This window comes from Anser anser, assembly GCF_964211835.1.
Source record: "Anser anser genome assembly, chromosome: 17".
NCBI classification, from domain to species: Eukaryota; Metazoa; Chordata; class Aves; order Anseriformes; family Anatidae; genus Anser; species Anser anser.
Genome location: NC_139738.1, coordinates 3,844,731 through 3,861,203, shown reverse-complemented (window position 1 = coordinate 3,861,203; position 16,473 = coordinate 3,844,731). Strand labels below are relative to the sequence as shown.

The following is a 16,473-nucleotide window of genomic DNA, read 5'->3' as shown; positions in this document are numbered from 1 at the left end:
AAATAAAGTAGAGAAACAAGGACGAGGGAAAGTGTTACTACTGGCTTTCTATAGCAGGGAGACCGAGCACAATGGGGTCAAGTGAGTTGCCTGAGATCACACAAGGAAGTTGTGGTTAAGAGCAGTCTTCTTCTTTGACTTCTTTACTCTCTCTCTTTCAAGAAAAGAATGAGATCCCCTAAAAAGGGGCCTGGACTGTCTGTACTGGAATTGATGGCTTAGTATAAAGAAGTTGGTGCAAGCAGCCCTGGATGGTTAAAGGGTTTAAGCAAAAAGACTCACAGCGTGCCTGATCATTTGTGTGTCTCTCATGTAACACAGCTGGGCTAGGCTGCAGGTCTAATGTGAGGAAGATTAACATCATTTTTTTTCCTGCCACATGTCTGGAACTACTTCTACTACACAGCAGCTGAGAAGAGATGTGGGGGAATCACTCTTGGTAGCACCTCAAGCTGTGGAAGACAGTGAGATATTTGTACTGGGGTACCCTGCAGAACAGCTGGTACCTTTGCACCTGGGAGTGCAGAAATCTTCCCTCCCTTTCAGTTAAGTTTCAGTGTCACTCCTCCAGCTCCAGGACGTGGAAGTGCAGCCTGGAGCATCAAAAACCCCTGATGTTAGAAGAAGCAACCTGCATCTCTCTGAGGACCAAGCAGTCCAGTTAATGGACCTCAAGAAAACACATGGATATTGACTAACGCTTGACCTTTCTTCTAAAGTGCTATTTAAACAGAAGGAGCCAATGCATGAAGTATATCCCCAGCTCAGAAGATGGAGTAACACTGGTTGTTTCCCTCTCCCATTTGCTCTCAGAAGAATAATTGCAATTTGCCGTCTAAGCATTTGCTTCGTCAGTTTTGCTGCAGCAAAGCCCAGTTGTCCACCTAGGACTGTGCCGTCTGACTTGGAGGTTTGCACCCTGAGATTTTTGGTGCCCTGAGGAAAACTTTGAGATTTCAGGGTTTTCATTATTCACATAACTCTTTTTGTTAAAGGAGCCCTTTATCACAAAGCACACCCTTACCAGAGCCCTCCAGGTGTTCAGCCATCCTGGGTTCGTTGTCAGTCTCCAGGAAAGCTTTTTGATACGAATCTTGGGAGTACCTTCCCCCTCTCAGGAGGAAGATTCCTCACACTTGGCCATCTCAAAATTCTTCCCACACACAGCGAGGGAAAGCCCTGCTGCAGGACGTTGTAACAGCTTCTTAGACCTGCTGCAGTCACAGCCTGGCTCTGAGTGCCCCATGGATAATGGGATCCTATAAGGTAACGAGGTAATGGGAGTTCTTTAACTCAGACTGTTACGAGCTCTCCTCTTAGGCTAGAGAGGACAATTTGAGAGCAATCTCTGCAAGTACTTAAATTGCTGCATGGAAACTGATTATTCTGACCTCTTCTCCGATTGGGGTTTAAGAGATCCTGGCTTGTTTGAGAAGAACATTGGATGCGAGTCTTCCCGGACAAGGAACCAGAAGAGAGAGGTTCATTGACAAAGAAGGGTGGTTGAACAGATTGACACCTTGCAGCATCAACTGGCGTGCAGTGAGGGCTGCCAGCAGAGATTTCAAAGCATTTTGCTACCTCCCAAACATCAACGATCTGTCAGGTATCCTGCTAGAAATCAACACAAAGGCTGCTGCGACCTGCGTAAAGTAACACACAGGCTGGCATCAGCCCAGTTTGTTGTTGTGGGCAGGTAGGAGGAAGACGACAGTAAAACCCACTGACATCCACATCTAAATCACTTATTAGACTGGTAAAACACCCAGGGCTTATCTTCTGGGAGGATGCACGCTGTGCCGTCAAGGTGGGTTTTTTTTCTCCCGTTGACCTAGGCCTCAGTAACTGTAGGGAAGCCAGTTTTGTTTCTACAGATCCAGCTACTCCAGGCATCACAACCCCAGAAAATGGATCCCAGTTTGGGATCCCACTGCAGGAATGCCGGTGCGGTGGTGGCGTCTTTGTGTTGAGCCACCCCTGTCTGCAGGAGGAAGCGTTCAGTTGTTGGGGCAGCGAGTGTTGTTTGGGCACCCATCCTGCACCTTTTCCAGAGAAACCGGATCAAGGACCTGGAAAAAATCCAGTGCATGGCAGGACCCTGGGAAGAAGGTCTGCCCTTGCAGCAGGATTTATCGGTGCCAGCTGGGACTCTTGCTCTGTTCCTTCCTGACACTCTCCAGTGAATGGCCTTTGGGATTTTTTGCTGAATCAGGTTTTGCAGAACACGTCAGTGAGCGGTTGGTGCTGGATCAGGCCTTGCCAGAATATGTCATTTCTCTTTCCTAACTGCTTCATTGCCTTTATTGCTTTATTTGTATACAACCTTAAGGGGGCAGGGACAGAACTGAGAAGCTCCTGCGTCAATGCTCTTCAGAGCCTCATATGAAGCAAACTTGTCCGAGCAGGCCAGCTTGCTCACATGATGGAAGAAAATATTCCAGGAAGAAAAGGGGAGTTTACTTTGACCTATTATAAACAATGGTGTAAAAAGAAATATTTTGCCCAAATTGAGACGTGTCTGTTTGAACAAAATATCCCTTTTTTGCAGAGTTGCTGGGCAGGATTGGCTGTTTGGGAATGATGGCTTGGCAATTACTTGTGAGTTCGGCTGCTTAACTGTAAATATTGCACTGAAAATGGTGGCCTAGGATGAATGAAAAAGAGAGGAAGAATAAGCTCGGTGGGATGCATTTGTCCTTGTTTTAATGCGTTCTACCTGTAAATGTCAGTGTTCTTTATCAAAGTGAGGAAGTGACACTCTTGCAGGAAGGGTAGCGGCGGCGTGCCGAGATGTGACTACCTGCGATTGTGCAGTAATCTGTGGGCAAAGCTGGGGCAGAAGCAAGGTTTTCAGATGTCATCTTCTTGAGGAGATTCAAAAACCAGGGGTGGGCTGCACCTTGGTCCTCTTCGTGTTTGGGGACTGTGAAACGGGGAACAGCAAAGGGACACACTGCTGATGGCTGTCACAAGACAGAAAGTAGAGGCAACCAACTTGTTTTCAGTAAAGGAAGAATTGATGACAACTCAGGACTTCTGGTGAGGAGACATCAGGTGTAGACACAGAGGGCTTGTTGGGGTGCCCAGGTGGATCCCCAGAATCTCTTGTCCCCTTGGCTAAGCTCTTAGAGCCGGCCATGCCAAGCTGCCTCTTCAACGGGCCTCTGCTCACTGCCAGGGCTTGTAAACTGCGTTCGTGAGACCCTACTGAAGAAAGTGACACGGTCCCCAGTCCTGGAAGAGCCTTTGTGGTCTGCACTGCCTTCGTTTCTGCGTGTCCCTTGCTGTCTGTACCTCGAGCCATCCCTCCTTTCCGTGCTGGACCAGCGTCCCGTCGGCGCTGCTGGAAAGGGATGCCGAACACCAAACCCCTCAGCCACCAGGTGAGGAGCTGCACCGCAGCTGGCGGGGAGGCAGGAAAACTGCTGCAGAGGAAGGCTGCTGGCTGTTGGTTTATTCATTTGTTCATTACCAAACAGGAGACGAGGGCCCGGGCGGCTCGTTGGGTCCGTGACCCCCCTTTTGGCGGAGGTGCAGGCGCTCCCGATTCCATCAGCCCGGTACGATGCTGGCCTCGGGCGCCTAATGAAGGCCCAGGGGAAGGCGGGGGATTAGCTGGGCAGGCACCTGGCCCTTTCCTGGGTGTTTAATCACGGCCGAAGGTAAACGCCAAGCCTGTCATTTAGCCAGCAAGGGGGTGTGTGGGCTCCACGGGTGTGTAATTTCCCTAATGAAAGCCATTTGACTGGGTTTATTATTTGAAAAAAAAAAAAAAAAGATTCCAGGCTCTCAGAACCTCCCCCTTTCCTTTTCCATATCTTTATTATCAATAAAAAGGGAGAGAAAATGCTGTCTGGACTCGAGGATTTCCTTCACATATGGAACAGATTTAGCATTCCTCAGCTCCCAGCGTTGGCAACGCACCAAGCTCCCCTCTTGCCTCCCCCCAGCATCCCCTGCCTGCTCCCCGTGTTTCCCAGACCTACGTATGCAGAAGGAATGCATATGCTGTTGTTTCTGCAGTTGTTGGTTTTCATTTTATTTTTTTCTATCCGATAGAAATCATATTTGCAGAGGGTTGAATCGCAGGCACGTGAATCGTCTCGCAGACAGCTCTGATGTTTTTATCGGTGCGCAAACTCTTGGGGCGTTTGCGTCTCTGCGCCTTTTTCTGGTGCTGATGTGGGTGCTGAGGGAGCGGTGTCCGTAGGGACTGCACCTGCTCGTCGGCTCGGGTCAGTTCCCAACGGGATCAGACATCCGGCGTTTGGCGGGCGGTTCCTGTGGACTGGCGAAAGCTTTGATTTCATGTGCATTTTTTTCCATGGCGTTTTTTTTGCCTTGCAGCTCTCCTCGCTGAGGCCTTTCCATTGCTGGGATCAATTAAATGCTCACCAGGGACTCTCGCTGCGAGGAATCTTTCCTTTTCTGGCTGCCTTTGAATGTCACACCAGGGCGTTCAGCTGTTTTGACCTTGTTGCAGTAGCTCCCAGGGCAGAAAACCTTTCCTAAATCCTCCCTTCCCTCCTCTCCCCCAAGCCCTGTGCTCTCCGCCCGCCGCTCCATCTGCGAGCTCTCCCAGGGCTCTTGTGCAACAGCTCGCTCGTGGTATTCTTGGCTGGGAGCGCGTGGCTCCAGGGGAGAGCTGCGAGGGGGTTGGATGGCTGGGTGGGGGGAGAAAGATTGCATTTTGTAACTCCTGACCTCTCCTAGCCACACAGGGCGGAATTTTCCCCTGCTCTCTGAAAGGGAAGAAATTCCACTACCTTTTTTTTTTTTTTTCCCCCCCATCTTTCTGATGGTCCCTTGCTTTCATGGCAGAACGAGCGGGCTTCTGGGCTTCACTCAGGTAACTTTCCACCGTTCCAGCATCATTGTTTTGTTGTTTTTTTTAATTGTAGCTGCATCTCTGTTTGACTGATCCGTAATTTTAAATTGTGTGTTGGTACCCCTCTGATTTTTTCCCGGGGAAAGGAAATATTCTTGCCTGTGATTTTTCAAAACCAAGCCAACCCCCCGCCCGGACAGTACTGTAAGAGAGGCAGTGAGAGCAGTCAGTGGTGTCAGAAGACCCCAGGAGGGTGAAGTGGTGAGTGACGGAGGGCTGGGCTGACGCAGGACCGGCTGGGGGGGCGCAGGGGAGAGAGGGTCACGGGCTCCAGCTCCAGCTGTGTTGCGTTAGCTGGTATCATAACCCACGGAATTAATTGTGTGAAGGGGAGGGAATCCTAACGTGGGAGGCAGCTCTGCTCTGCCCCCAGCACTCACCCTTGCAAGAGCTTTGGAGAACTGCAGGAGTGTTTTACTCTCTGGCTAGGCTAATTAAGGCGAGGATAAACGATGTTCGTTCTGTTCTGTGCCCCCACTGCGTCCAAGGGGCAGGGGAAATCCCTGGGTTACGAAGGGAGGGTGCCAGCCCTGAAGGGGCAGAGCACAACTTTACCTTTCCCTCGTGTGGGTGAAAATGGAGTTATTTAACGGGGGAGCTTCGAGAGCCAGCTGGGAGGCTCATTTACTAGTCACCTGCCCCTGCTAAAGGGGGCTCCAAGGAACTCCGCATTGTTCCGTGGTTTTTAGTTAAATCCTGCCTTGATTATTGGGCTCACGGAGGTGGTTTTTTTTCGTAACTGCTGAAAGTTTTTTCCTTTGCCTCACGTGCACGCTCCCAAGGGGCTGGAAGCTTTTCACGTGGTGCAGGGGTCAGTGTGTAGCAGGAAGGCTGGAAAGAGAGAAATTCTGGCAAATGTAATGCCTTGCTTTTCAACTTTGGGAGGCCCCCAGTGAGCTCTTAAATTTATGTTCATAACTGATAGTTTATTAGGGATCATTAAATAGGGTTAGTTTGGTAAGATCCAGCACAGGCCAAACCACGCAGTGCTTACAGTACAGGTTTTATCTTCTGCTGAGTGACATGGTTAAAAAGTTAAAAAGATCACATTTTCACGAATTTTAACTGATTTTAAGTTCATTTGCTTTTGAGATTAAAAGGTAGACAAAATTATTCCAATGGAAAGATGCACGTGTGAAATAGTTCAGGTTCAGCTGTGCTTGCGGGTGCCTTTCAGGGCAATCAGGTGCTTTCTCAGTTAAGCCAGGCTGCTAGCTTCATCTTTGTTGGGGCCGTGAATTAAAAACAATCCAGCTTTTCAGAGGACAAGGACAGGGTTTTCTCTCAAGTGTCCGACCTCCATGTGAATACCAACAAATTGGGAGGCGGTTTTCTCTTTAAAATACTCAAACTTTATTAAAGGGTCATGGCTCAACACCAGCGTTCCTGTAACGTATGAGAGCCCTCTGTAATGACACTCACACAAACGCGAGCTTTTTTAATGCCAGATGATGGGGCTTACATCAAATACTATAAATCCCGACGTACCTCCCCATATACAGTGACCCCACTGCGGTCCCTGCCTGGATTCTTGCATGTCACGCTGCTCAATGTGCGTTTTGCTACCTGCCACCACGAGCAAAGTGACATTTGATAACTGAAGCAGTATGACCGCAGGTATCTCACTATCTTCACCTCTGCAGGTGGGTTCCTGTCCTGTCGTCTGTCTGCACGTGGCAGAGGACTTCAGCAAAAGCCAGAGTCGTAGGAACGGCTCCTTGGTGGATTGCTGCTCACAAACGAGTGTTTTTTATTTACGGCTTGGACCTCTGCCTTCCCAAGTCAATGGAAAGACAATTGATTGTAGCAGGTTCTGGACCAGGCTTCTGGCTACCTTTGTGCTTAATTTAAAAGTAATGTGTATCTACTGGTGAATGCCTCTAAACAGATTAAGAAAGTGCAATTGATTCAAAACTGACTATAGATGAACATAAAAGGCAAAATTGATTGTCTCGGTCTATTTTAATTTTCTGGGAATGCAGAAATGTTAACAAAAAAATGCCCCAAACCCAGTGGCATAAATACAAAGTACAAAATAAACACAGTTTAAAAAAAACACATTCCCAGGGCTGGACTGCAGGTGTTTGCAAGGGCGCTGGAACTGCTGTGGCCCTGTTCCCAGTGCTGTCCATTCGTGTTCATTCGTTTGTTTTTAGGGGAACAAGCTGGGTGATACCCACACAGATATGTATATATATTTGTATGCTATACGTACAAATTTGTACCTTATACATACAAATATATATGTGTATATATACGTATGTATGTATATTTATATATTTCAACTTTAGGTGTAAGGATATGATTTTTAGGAAGGCAAAGGACAAGCATTTTAAGGAGCAGGAGGAAGTGGGAACTGGTGCTCCGGGTCCGGTGGGCTGTTTCTGTAGGTTTAGTGCCTCCCTTTTTGCTGCACTCTCGCTCTTGTTAGGGCTGATGAGTCCCTGGGTAGTCACTGAGACCCGGTAACTGCTTGAAGGTACCATAATGGCCATAAAATGATTTTTAGTATCTGATCAGCGCTATTCTCTTTAGCCTGCAAAGTCACAGCAGAGAGCGAATTGCAATTATTTTGAAGCGGAAATTTGCACACCCTCCCTCCCCTCCCCCTTTAATTGTTATGATAAATTGCAACTTCAGGAAAATATATAAAGCTCTGGCGTGATAAAGCTCATGCTGATATCGAGTCCTGGCTTTTTGGCGTGACACAACTGTGGTGCAAATCCTGCCCTCTCTTTGCATTTCCCTTCCTCCCCTCCCGTTCTCCCTTTCTCTACTTTTCTCCCCGCTGTCCCTTAGCCACCGTGCAGCCCAGAGCTGCTTTAGGCAGAGGATGAGCTCTGTGCACGTTCCCCATTTGCACTGGAGCAGGAAAAGGGGGCAGGGGCAGAGATGGCCACGTATGCAAAAAGTGTTTAGGGGCATGAGACACGATTTATATCATGTCCCCCAGGCTGCAGGCAGCAAGAAATCTCTGTGAAGGGCCAGGTGAGTGGGGCTCTACTGCTGTCCAAGGGAGCCCGCAGGAGAAGGAGAGCATTGCAGGTTGTCACGTACGTGCGTTGGCCCCTGGCACCATCAGGATTCACCTGCTGCAGCTGGGTCTTGGAGAGCCACCAGCAGAAGTCACAGGAATGATTTCCCCGTGTCCAAGTCTGGGCATTTTCCCTCTTGCTCTTTTCCCAAGGATGCCCTTTTCTTCTTCACACTGCAAGAGCAAAGTGCACAAAACCTCATGAACAACAAATCCGGCTCAGAGGGTGTACATGATGCTTTTCCTTGTGTACATGACTTTTCCCATTTTGAAGCCAGCTTGGCCCACTGCTCCTCTCTCGCTGGCTGTCCGCAGTTCACAGGCAGCTGAGTTCTTGGCTTGGAAGTGCATCGGAATGGAAAAGCTAATGTGCCTCCTTGGGGCGATGCCTTCCAGATGGATTTAGCTAATTATCACAACGATTAGGGCTCCCCTTAATGACCACAACTGGAAATTTATTGACAGAGGTAAACAAGAAGTTTTCGTTTTGTCTTGGTGGAAAGTTCTTAATTTGTTTAATTAAAAAAACATGGGCTCTTCTGTCACTTAGGCTTGCTCCGCTCTCCCCTGCAGAGAGCCTGACTGGCTCTCCCACGACATTTCCATTTTGCCAGGTTTATTTGGAAAGTTGGAGTTGCTGTTGCAGAGAAAATGTTGTTAGTTAAGCATTGCCCTGCACTTACTTGACCTGTTTCACACACCTTTCTTCGTTTTGTTCCAGTCCTTGCTAAAACCATATTTTTTCTGTATCACTCATCTTATTGAAGGAAGTATACACAAACAGTATGCAAAACTGTTTTACCTCCCCTCACTGGTTCTCTGCCCAGTTTCATGCTCTTGTTTGTGATATTTTAAGTTCTGCGGGGCAGTGACATTGCAGGCTCTTTTCCTGGGTTTCTAATGTAGCGTCTTCCACTGCAAATGCTCCTGTTGTGGCTCCCTGGCTTGGTCGATCACAGATTAATACTTGGGGTGTTCAGCTCAGAAACGCGCTATCACAGCGAGAGCTAAAAACCCAACGAGCTCCAATTTAGACTGCACCAGGCTTGTATCCTCTTGTGGATCAGGCACAGAGGGTCCAGGGACAGGGTCATTTATCATGCGTTCTCCCTGCTGGCAGAAGATAGGAGGTTGGGACCAGGGTCATGCTGTGCTAGATTCTGTACACAAACACAGAGGCAGCGAAAAAGCAGCTTTTGCCCCCTGGGTGTTTTCCTCTGGTTTATTTGCGTCTTGTCAGAAGTGAATTGTTGGGGGCCAAACACTGCCAGGACCTCCCAGGGGAAGTCAGGACAAGGCAAGACCCGCCAGATTCCTCTGGACATGCAAAAGAACAGTGAAAAGTAGCCTCAATAATTCAGGTTTAGATGGATGTGGACTATTCACTGGTATGGGAGACAAACCTGCTGGCTGGCAAAGGGAGAAGTGTTCTGGATTATCTGGGTCATGTCTTTGCTGCGCTACTGCCAAAGGTTGCATTTCACCTATTCTGCTGTGTTAATATGTGACATTTGGTGGGAAGTATTCAGGAGAGAGAGTCTGGAGCCTAACTGTGCTCCATCTTCCTTTCCTGTCGGTGTGAACGAGAGCCAAAGTAGGAACGGAGAGGTGGGGAGAGGCTGGAAGTGCATGGCTTGAGTGTTGGAACTGGAAGAGCTCGACAGAGACGTGCCTCTACTGAAAAGTCCTTTGCCAAGTGAGCATGGCCTTTGTCCACCCACCATGCCTGTGTGAACCTGTGTTTTTGAGACCTGGGCAACGTTGCTGTCCAGAGCTACCATTTGAGAGGAGCTTCTTGGTTCTGGATTGCCTAACGAAATTCTTGTTTTCTTCTTTTCCCCTTCTGCCCTTTCCTGTTGCAACTGATTCCACCCTGTGCCAGAACCGGGGTCGCCTGGCAGAGAAGAGGACGATCCCCCTGCCTCCAACCAGGATCCCGAAGAAAGAGCTGACCTCAATTTTCTCGCATAGTGACGACAGTGAAGAGAGTGACAAGGGCAATGGTCAACACCCCGAAGTAAAGCAGGAGGAGGATCTCCATATCAGTATCATGAAAAGAAGGTACTTTCCTGCCAGGGAGTGCTGGCATTGCAAGAGCAAAGACAGAGAAAACTGGGCAGCAGGTGACCACCCTTTCTGGGTCAATACTGCCCGGGCTGCCCGATGGAGTCACCTCCAGGGCCTGAAATTCAAGTGCAAATGACCCATTATAGTTCAGGAAGAGCAGTTGGATACTCTCCTGTGCTTACTCACTCCTGTTTGGGGCGAGCAGGGCTCTAAGAGGCCTTGTATCATGGGTCTTGTGTTTGCACTAAAGGCATCTGCGTTTGCAGATGGTGATTTTTGTTCCATCCTCTGCCCAGCATTCTGCGTCTTTGTGCCTGGGGAGCCAATGAATCGCATGACCAAGAATCTATGGGCCTTTTACACAGCCATCTGAGAATCCACAGAAATGTATGGGTCAGAAGGCCTGTCTTTTGCTCTCGTTTGCCCAGAAGTTCTGATGTAATAGAAACTGGATAATTTAATGTTGGTGAGCAAAGTTTGGGGTGGAGATAGCAATGATGGTGGTAGTGACGTGTTCCTGATTGCATGTCAAAGAGCATAGCCACGTCTCCCTGGTCCTCTGTAGTACAAAAGGAGACGTAATGGAGTTGCAGGAGGCAGAGTCACTCAGGGTTACCTCAGCACTTAATATTTTGGTTACGTCTTGCTCAGTACCATAGACGTTCACACAGGAGCTCACGCAGGGTTAAAGGAGGAGGAGGAGGGATTGCTTTGAGTTACGTTCAAGTAACTGTCAGCTGGGCTCTCATGTAAGGCCTTACTGCCAATAATATTCAGCTGCAAAATTTTGGGTTCTCTTATCCTTCACAAGAAATACGGTGTTTAGAAGACCTGTAACTACAGGAAAATAAATACCTAAAGGTGATGTGTCTCAGCCTCCCATGCATATCATTGCAACTCATCTTGATTGTCATCTCTCTCTGATGCATAAAATCACTCAGATCCTAAGACAAGCCCTATAAAAACAGAGGAGTGGAAACCGAAGGCATGTAATTGCTTTTCTTATGTTTTATGTGTTTCTCGCTCCTGAGTAGATGAGCTATTTCCCCTCTTGCCTTCCAGCGGACGCTGGTACATTCAGCAACAGAGAGCTCGAAAGTCGGGAGACAGAACAGTAGCCAGCTCTTCTCATAAAACCCACCTGTAATTAAAGTCAGGGTTTATCATTGCAGCTGTCCGATGGCTGTGGCCGAGGGTTATCGCTCGGAAATGAAAAGGTGGTCGGGGAAAGCATCTGCCCTGTCTGTGCAGGCAGGAGCCGCGGAGGGGAGGGAACCCTCCTCATCAGTTTGGGGAAAGTGCCCTTCTTCTCCACCCCCCTTTAATTATGCTCTTAATTCTGCAAAATTACAGCGCTAGATTGTTCTCATTAGGAGGGAGAACGTAACGAATGTTTAATTGATACGCTGGGCCCCCAAAATATAAAGTGCTCTTATCCTAAATCTTTAATTATTGTAATTGCTCTGCCTTGTTTATTAGGAAGTGAAGAAAAAAAATACTCGGTAGTTATTAGCCAGTGGTCCCCCAGCTTATCGTGTCTGTGTTCTGCACTGCTTTGAGTCCGCTTCTCTGAAGGTCTCTTGCCTGAGCGTTGTCTCGATTCCTTAGAGCAGTGCATGAGTCTAGCCAGGGAGGTTAGAGTCTCGTTGGTTTTGCACGGTTGTTCTCCTTTTCATTTTCCTGGGAGCTCAGATAAAGCATGGGGGGAAAAGCTAGAGCAGCCGAGGCCAACAGGGGCCAGGCACCACTCCGCCGGGTGCAGTAATAGCAGAAAAAAAGAGCGCGCGGCTTCAGCGCTTGCTGCCCTGGCAGGGAACATCTACCGCTCCCATCCCTCGGCGTTTCCAGCACTCTGACCCCTGCAAATAGACGGTCCCACAAAATCATCATCCTCTTGTCCCGGATGGGGGAGGACCGGCCGTTCCCACCTGTTTAAGGGTGAGGAATGGGAAGCAGCCTGACCCCGCTCCCCCGGGGGGGATGAAGGTGTGGTGGGGCTGGCTCTGGAGGCAGCAGCGTGACGGCCAGACAGCTCGCAGACATGACAGCTGGGGCCCGCCAGAGCCAGCGCCCCATCTGCCTTCTGCTTTTAATTCACCTGTTGTATCCTCCCCGCCTGGTGCTGGATTGGGCCGAGGTTTTATCGTCTCCCACTGAGAGGAAGAAATAGGTTAAACTGCGATAGCAGGAAAACAAGGTCAGGGCCTGAGCAAACCTGTGGTTTCCTCTCGTACCCCTGGATGGCCCTCACGCACATTTATTTTACAATTAGAGACAGCGGCATTATTGCTTTGGAGGTTGTTGCCTTTTTTTTTCCCCATTCTCTATTTCCTTAATATTGACTGTTTCCTTCCATCGTTGGCACAAGGGGATGCTTCCTGCTGCTTTGAGGTCTAGGCATCGGTAAAGAAAAGACCCAAAGGATTAGAACAGGAGCCAGAAGCTTAGTTTCTTGGTTAGTCTCTCATTCTAGCCTTTGACACTTACTTCATCCGTGACCTTAGGCATCTGCCTGTGGTGATGGCCTTCAGAGGAGGTCTGAGGACTAAAAGCCTGCCTCGCGGTGTTCTTGCAGCGTTGAAGTCGGTGCTTTTCATTGCGTGCCAACTTATTTCACTACCAAGCCCTTGCAAAACCGTGTCACTTTGCGGTCCTGCACGTGCGTAACGAGTTTTGCACTCTAATGAGCTTGGCTCATCTGCTTTGAAATCCAGGTGACCCAGGCTTAGAGGTGAATGTTTCTCAGCTCATAGTGAACCCCTTGAGTCCTCTTTAGCCTGCTTTGCAGGGTGTGCTAAGTAGCCTTTGTGTTATGCCTCCTGTCTGGAAAACAGGGGGCTTAAAATCTTGTCTCATATAACCAGAGGCGTCTGCTGAGCTTGATACCGTAGCTTGATACCCAGACTGTAAGCACTTAGGGAACAAGCTCTGGAGATTATTGGGACAGTGCTGCAGAAGAGTAATAGCCTTTCCTTTTGATCAGAACTCAGGTTCCAGAAATCTTGCTCTTCTACAACCTTCCTTAGTGCAACACTTGCATTGCCTTAATCGCTGCGGGTAGGGTTCAGCTGTGCTGGCACCTGGTGAGGACGCTTGGCTGGCTATGAAGACAGTTCTTCCTTTATGGTGAAAGGAATGATAACAATAGGGCTTTTCTTTACTGATTGATGCACCTAGGTCACTGGTATAGTTACTAACTAGAAGTTATCCCAGTCTGTGGCTTAGTTCTCCCCTCTCTGCTTTATCCGAGACACAAAACGAAGCAACGTAGAGAGATTTGAGACTACAAATTCCATATTAACTTCCTTCGACTCATTGGGAAACTCTGACTGGTATTACTGGGAAACACATTACCTCTGCAAAAGCCTGGGAGCTTTTCATGTTGAGGTTGAAGCTGCCTTAAAGGAGTTCCATTACATTGTCCCAGGAAATCTCCAAACAGAGGAAGCTCAGAGTAGCTGAAGAATAAGGCTCAGCTTTAACAGCAAGATGCTGACATGCTGTTGGATTTAAGCCCAGCGTTGTCTTGTAGGTGCAAGAACATAATTTTTGCTGTTAAGACTGGCCTTTTTCATTAGTATGGGAGAGGAGGAAAAGAGGGAGGAGGGATGTAATGGTGGCATCTGAAATTTGCCACAATAGGTTGGGAACTGCTCATGAAACAGCTTTGGCTAACTCCCCAGCAAAATGCGACGGCGTGGCTAGCAGTAAGAGGCAGTAATGCTTAAGCACCTGTTAGAAATGGTGAAAGTTTTTGATCTGACCGACCATGAAGGCATCGAAGGAACCCTTATGGGATATTAAGTAAATATGTACATTGGACTAAGTAATGGGCAGGATAAGTACAAAAGGACCTGTATGGTGAAAATGCCTTTAAAGTTATTTTATTTAAAAAAAAGTGGATTGGGAGAAAAAGTAGGAGCAGATTGTACGATGAGAGCACACAAGGGGCTGGGTTCCTTGCCAAATATTGCTCTGAAATTAAAGCAATTTTGAGGAGGAATAAGAGGATAACAAATGTTGTCCTGCAACAGCATGCTTGTGTGTGCACTGGGGAGGTTTCTGGAGAACCTCACACTGCCCTTAAGTCTTCCCTTAAGTCCCCGCGTGTTCTCTGGCTGGGGCAGCAGCGTGACCCCAATGCCCAGCACCTGCCGTGGGACTTGCGGTGCTTTTTCAAACCAGCACTTGAAGCAAAGGTGCTTATTCAAGGACTGGTGGGATGCTGCCGTGCATCACATACAGAGCCCAGAGGGGCAGGGTGCCTTCCCCTGCCCCCAGCATCCCCCACCTCTCAGCGTTCTCGCTCCGCATCCATTTTCTGATGGCAAAATTACTGACCTCCACTCAGCCCTAATGGCTAGCGGCTGTCAGCCTTTCCACTGCCTGCCTTCCTAAGTGGAAAGCTATTTCTGATATCCCATAAGGCTGCTGCTCTTTGACTCCCTAATTGATTGAAGATCAAATCCAAGCACCCCCCGTTGTATTTGTCACACGCACCTGCTTGTAATTCAGGGCCGCGAGGTCCCAGCGCCTTCCCCATTGATGTGCAGGGTACACGGCACCGCCTCTGCCATCCTCGTCCTTCCCAAAATGCTCCCAGGCACTCCCCCCCGGTGCTGCCCTGGGGGGAGACCCTTGAGACGCCCCCCTCCCGGAGGAGCTCGGTGGATGGCGTGATGCTCACAGCGCTGATGATTTACCTGCTGCCAAAATCCCTGGGGTCTGGGCTGGGTGGGCAAGGCTCGTCCAGGCGGCGTAGGACTGAAGGGAGAGCGGACACGGGGCAGAGCAGGATGCTCTCTGGGCTCCAGCCATGAATCAGGCTCTTAGATTAGACTCGATAGCCCTCCTCCTAATTGCCATGACTCAAAAGGAGGGAGCCAGGGCCCCTCTTAGAGCTGGAGAGAGATTTTAATGCTTCAGGACACTTTTCTTTCACAGCCTCCACTGGCTATTTTCTGTTAATTGGCAGGTCAAAGTCAATCCCTTCTTCCTTCCTCTGCAGCCCTTTATTTTCTCTTCTTCCTCTTTCCTCCCCCTTTCTCTCTTTTTCTCTGAACCATACACCACTTAATAACAGCCCCCGTATTCAATAAATATATTAAAGATCCATCTGGGAAGCAAAAGCTGGACTTGGTCCAGAGTGCCAGGAAGCATGTCGTTGACCTAATGAGGACATATATTTGAGGTGGGGGGGAGAGAAGGACAATGGCTGCTTGTCAGGGGTGTTGCAGGATAAAATACAAGATACAGCAAGAAATCCCTTCTTGCCCAAGATAGAGATAGGAGGCTGGAAAGAAAGGCGAAGCATGAGAATGAAATCCAGTGAGTGCTCTTGGCTGCCTGCGGCTCCCTGTAGCTGACCCTTACAGCATCGCTTCCATGGCAGGGAATGACCAAGACACCCCAAGTCCAGGTCTCAGTCTTGCTGTAATCTTTAGGCCATTCTTCCAGCCGTCGTGTGTGGGCTTCCCTGGAAGAACTGCCCTGTTCAGTGCCTGCACGAGCTTCGCAGCGTTGGCTGCAGGTAGCGTGATGGGGCTGCAGGCAGGCTGTGGAAGCTGAGACCCTGTTAGGAGAACAACGAGCAGGTAGGAGGAAGGAGAAAAGAGCAGGTAGGAGGAAGGAGCTCGCTCTGACCACCCAGCCAAGCAGCCTGGGCAACGCCACCTGCAAGCATAGATCCTCCCAAACTGCTCACTGCGACGTGCATCGTGCCTACGCTCTGCGTTCCCATGCACGGTGCTGGCACCTAGAGCCTGCCCCAGGCACGCTGAATTCCCTCTGCCCGTGGTGGTGCTGGGCTGTGCCAGCTGGACAGACATCCGTAGTTCCCCCTTTCTCCAGCACTCTCCCTTCAGTGCACTCTCCTGCACCGGAGGACGTGGGGAAGCCTTGTCAGTGTTTTTCTCTCCCTGGCAGCTGGGACCCGTCGCTGTAGCTGGACGCTGCCCGGTGTTTTCCGCGCTTCCATGGCATGCGGAGAGCCAAAAGGCGCAGCACAAGGCGAGCTGGCCGCGGTGCAGGGGCTCAGCTGCAGGACGGGGCTGCTGCTGCTGCCCCTGGCGTGGCCGGGGACGCCTGGCTCCCTCCCTTGGCCTCTTCCGTGGTTGCCACTCCGGTGTTGGAAGCCCGCAGGGGCCTCTAGAGTAAAAAGAAATGACAGGGAAGGAAAAAAAACAACTTAAAAATTAAAAACTATCCCAGCTGCTCTCCCTTATTTTGCCAGCTCTGTCGCTTTCTTTTCTGGGCTGGCTTCTCATTCCAGTGCAGGCTCCAGAGATGACTCGAGCAGCCTCAGCCCTTCCTGTTAAATCCCTTTTTTTGGTTTCACGTACGTTTTTGAGTGATTTCACTCTTGGTACAGACCGAGCCCTGACACTCGGGTCCCTCCTTGCCGGGGTGCCTGACCCAGAGGTTTGTGAACCCCCTGCTTACATCCTCCGAGTGCCTTGGCCCTGCCTTTGTTGGGATCCTGCCC

The 16,473-nt window shown here is 49.5% G+C and overlaps 1 protein-coding gene across 12 annotated transcripts in view; it reads left to right on the top strand.

The window, feature by feature from the left end:
- Positions 1–16,473, top strand: part of SAMD11 (sterile alpha motif domain containing 11) — a 173,302-nt gene that overhangs the window by 89,107 nt on the left and 67,722 nt on the right. For 11 of the 12 annotated variants that reach the window (XM_083803253.1, XM_083803254.1, XM_083803255.1 and 8 more), the window contains one exon: positions 9,805–9,983. In XM_083803253.1, the coding sequence (XP_083659379.1) occupies positions 9,805–9,983 (179 nt within the window). Of the gene's footprint in view, positions 1–3,190; positions 4,850–9,804; positions 9,984–16,473 lie in introns of those variants that run through there. The other variant, XM_083803248.1, reaches the window with a different exon arrangement.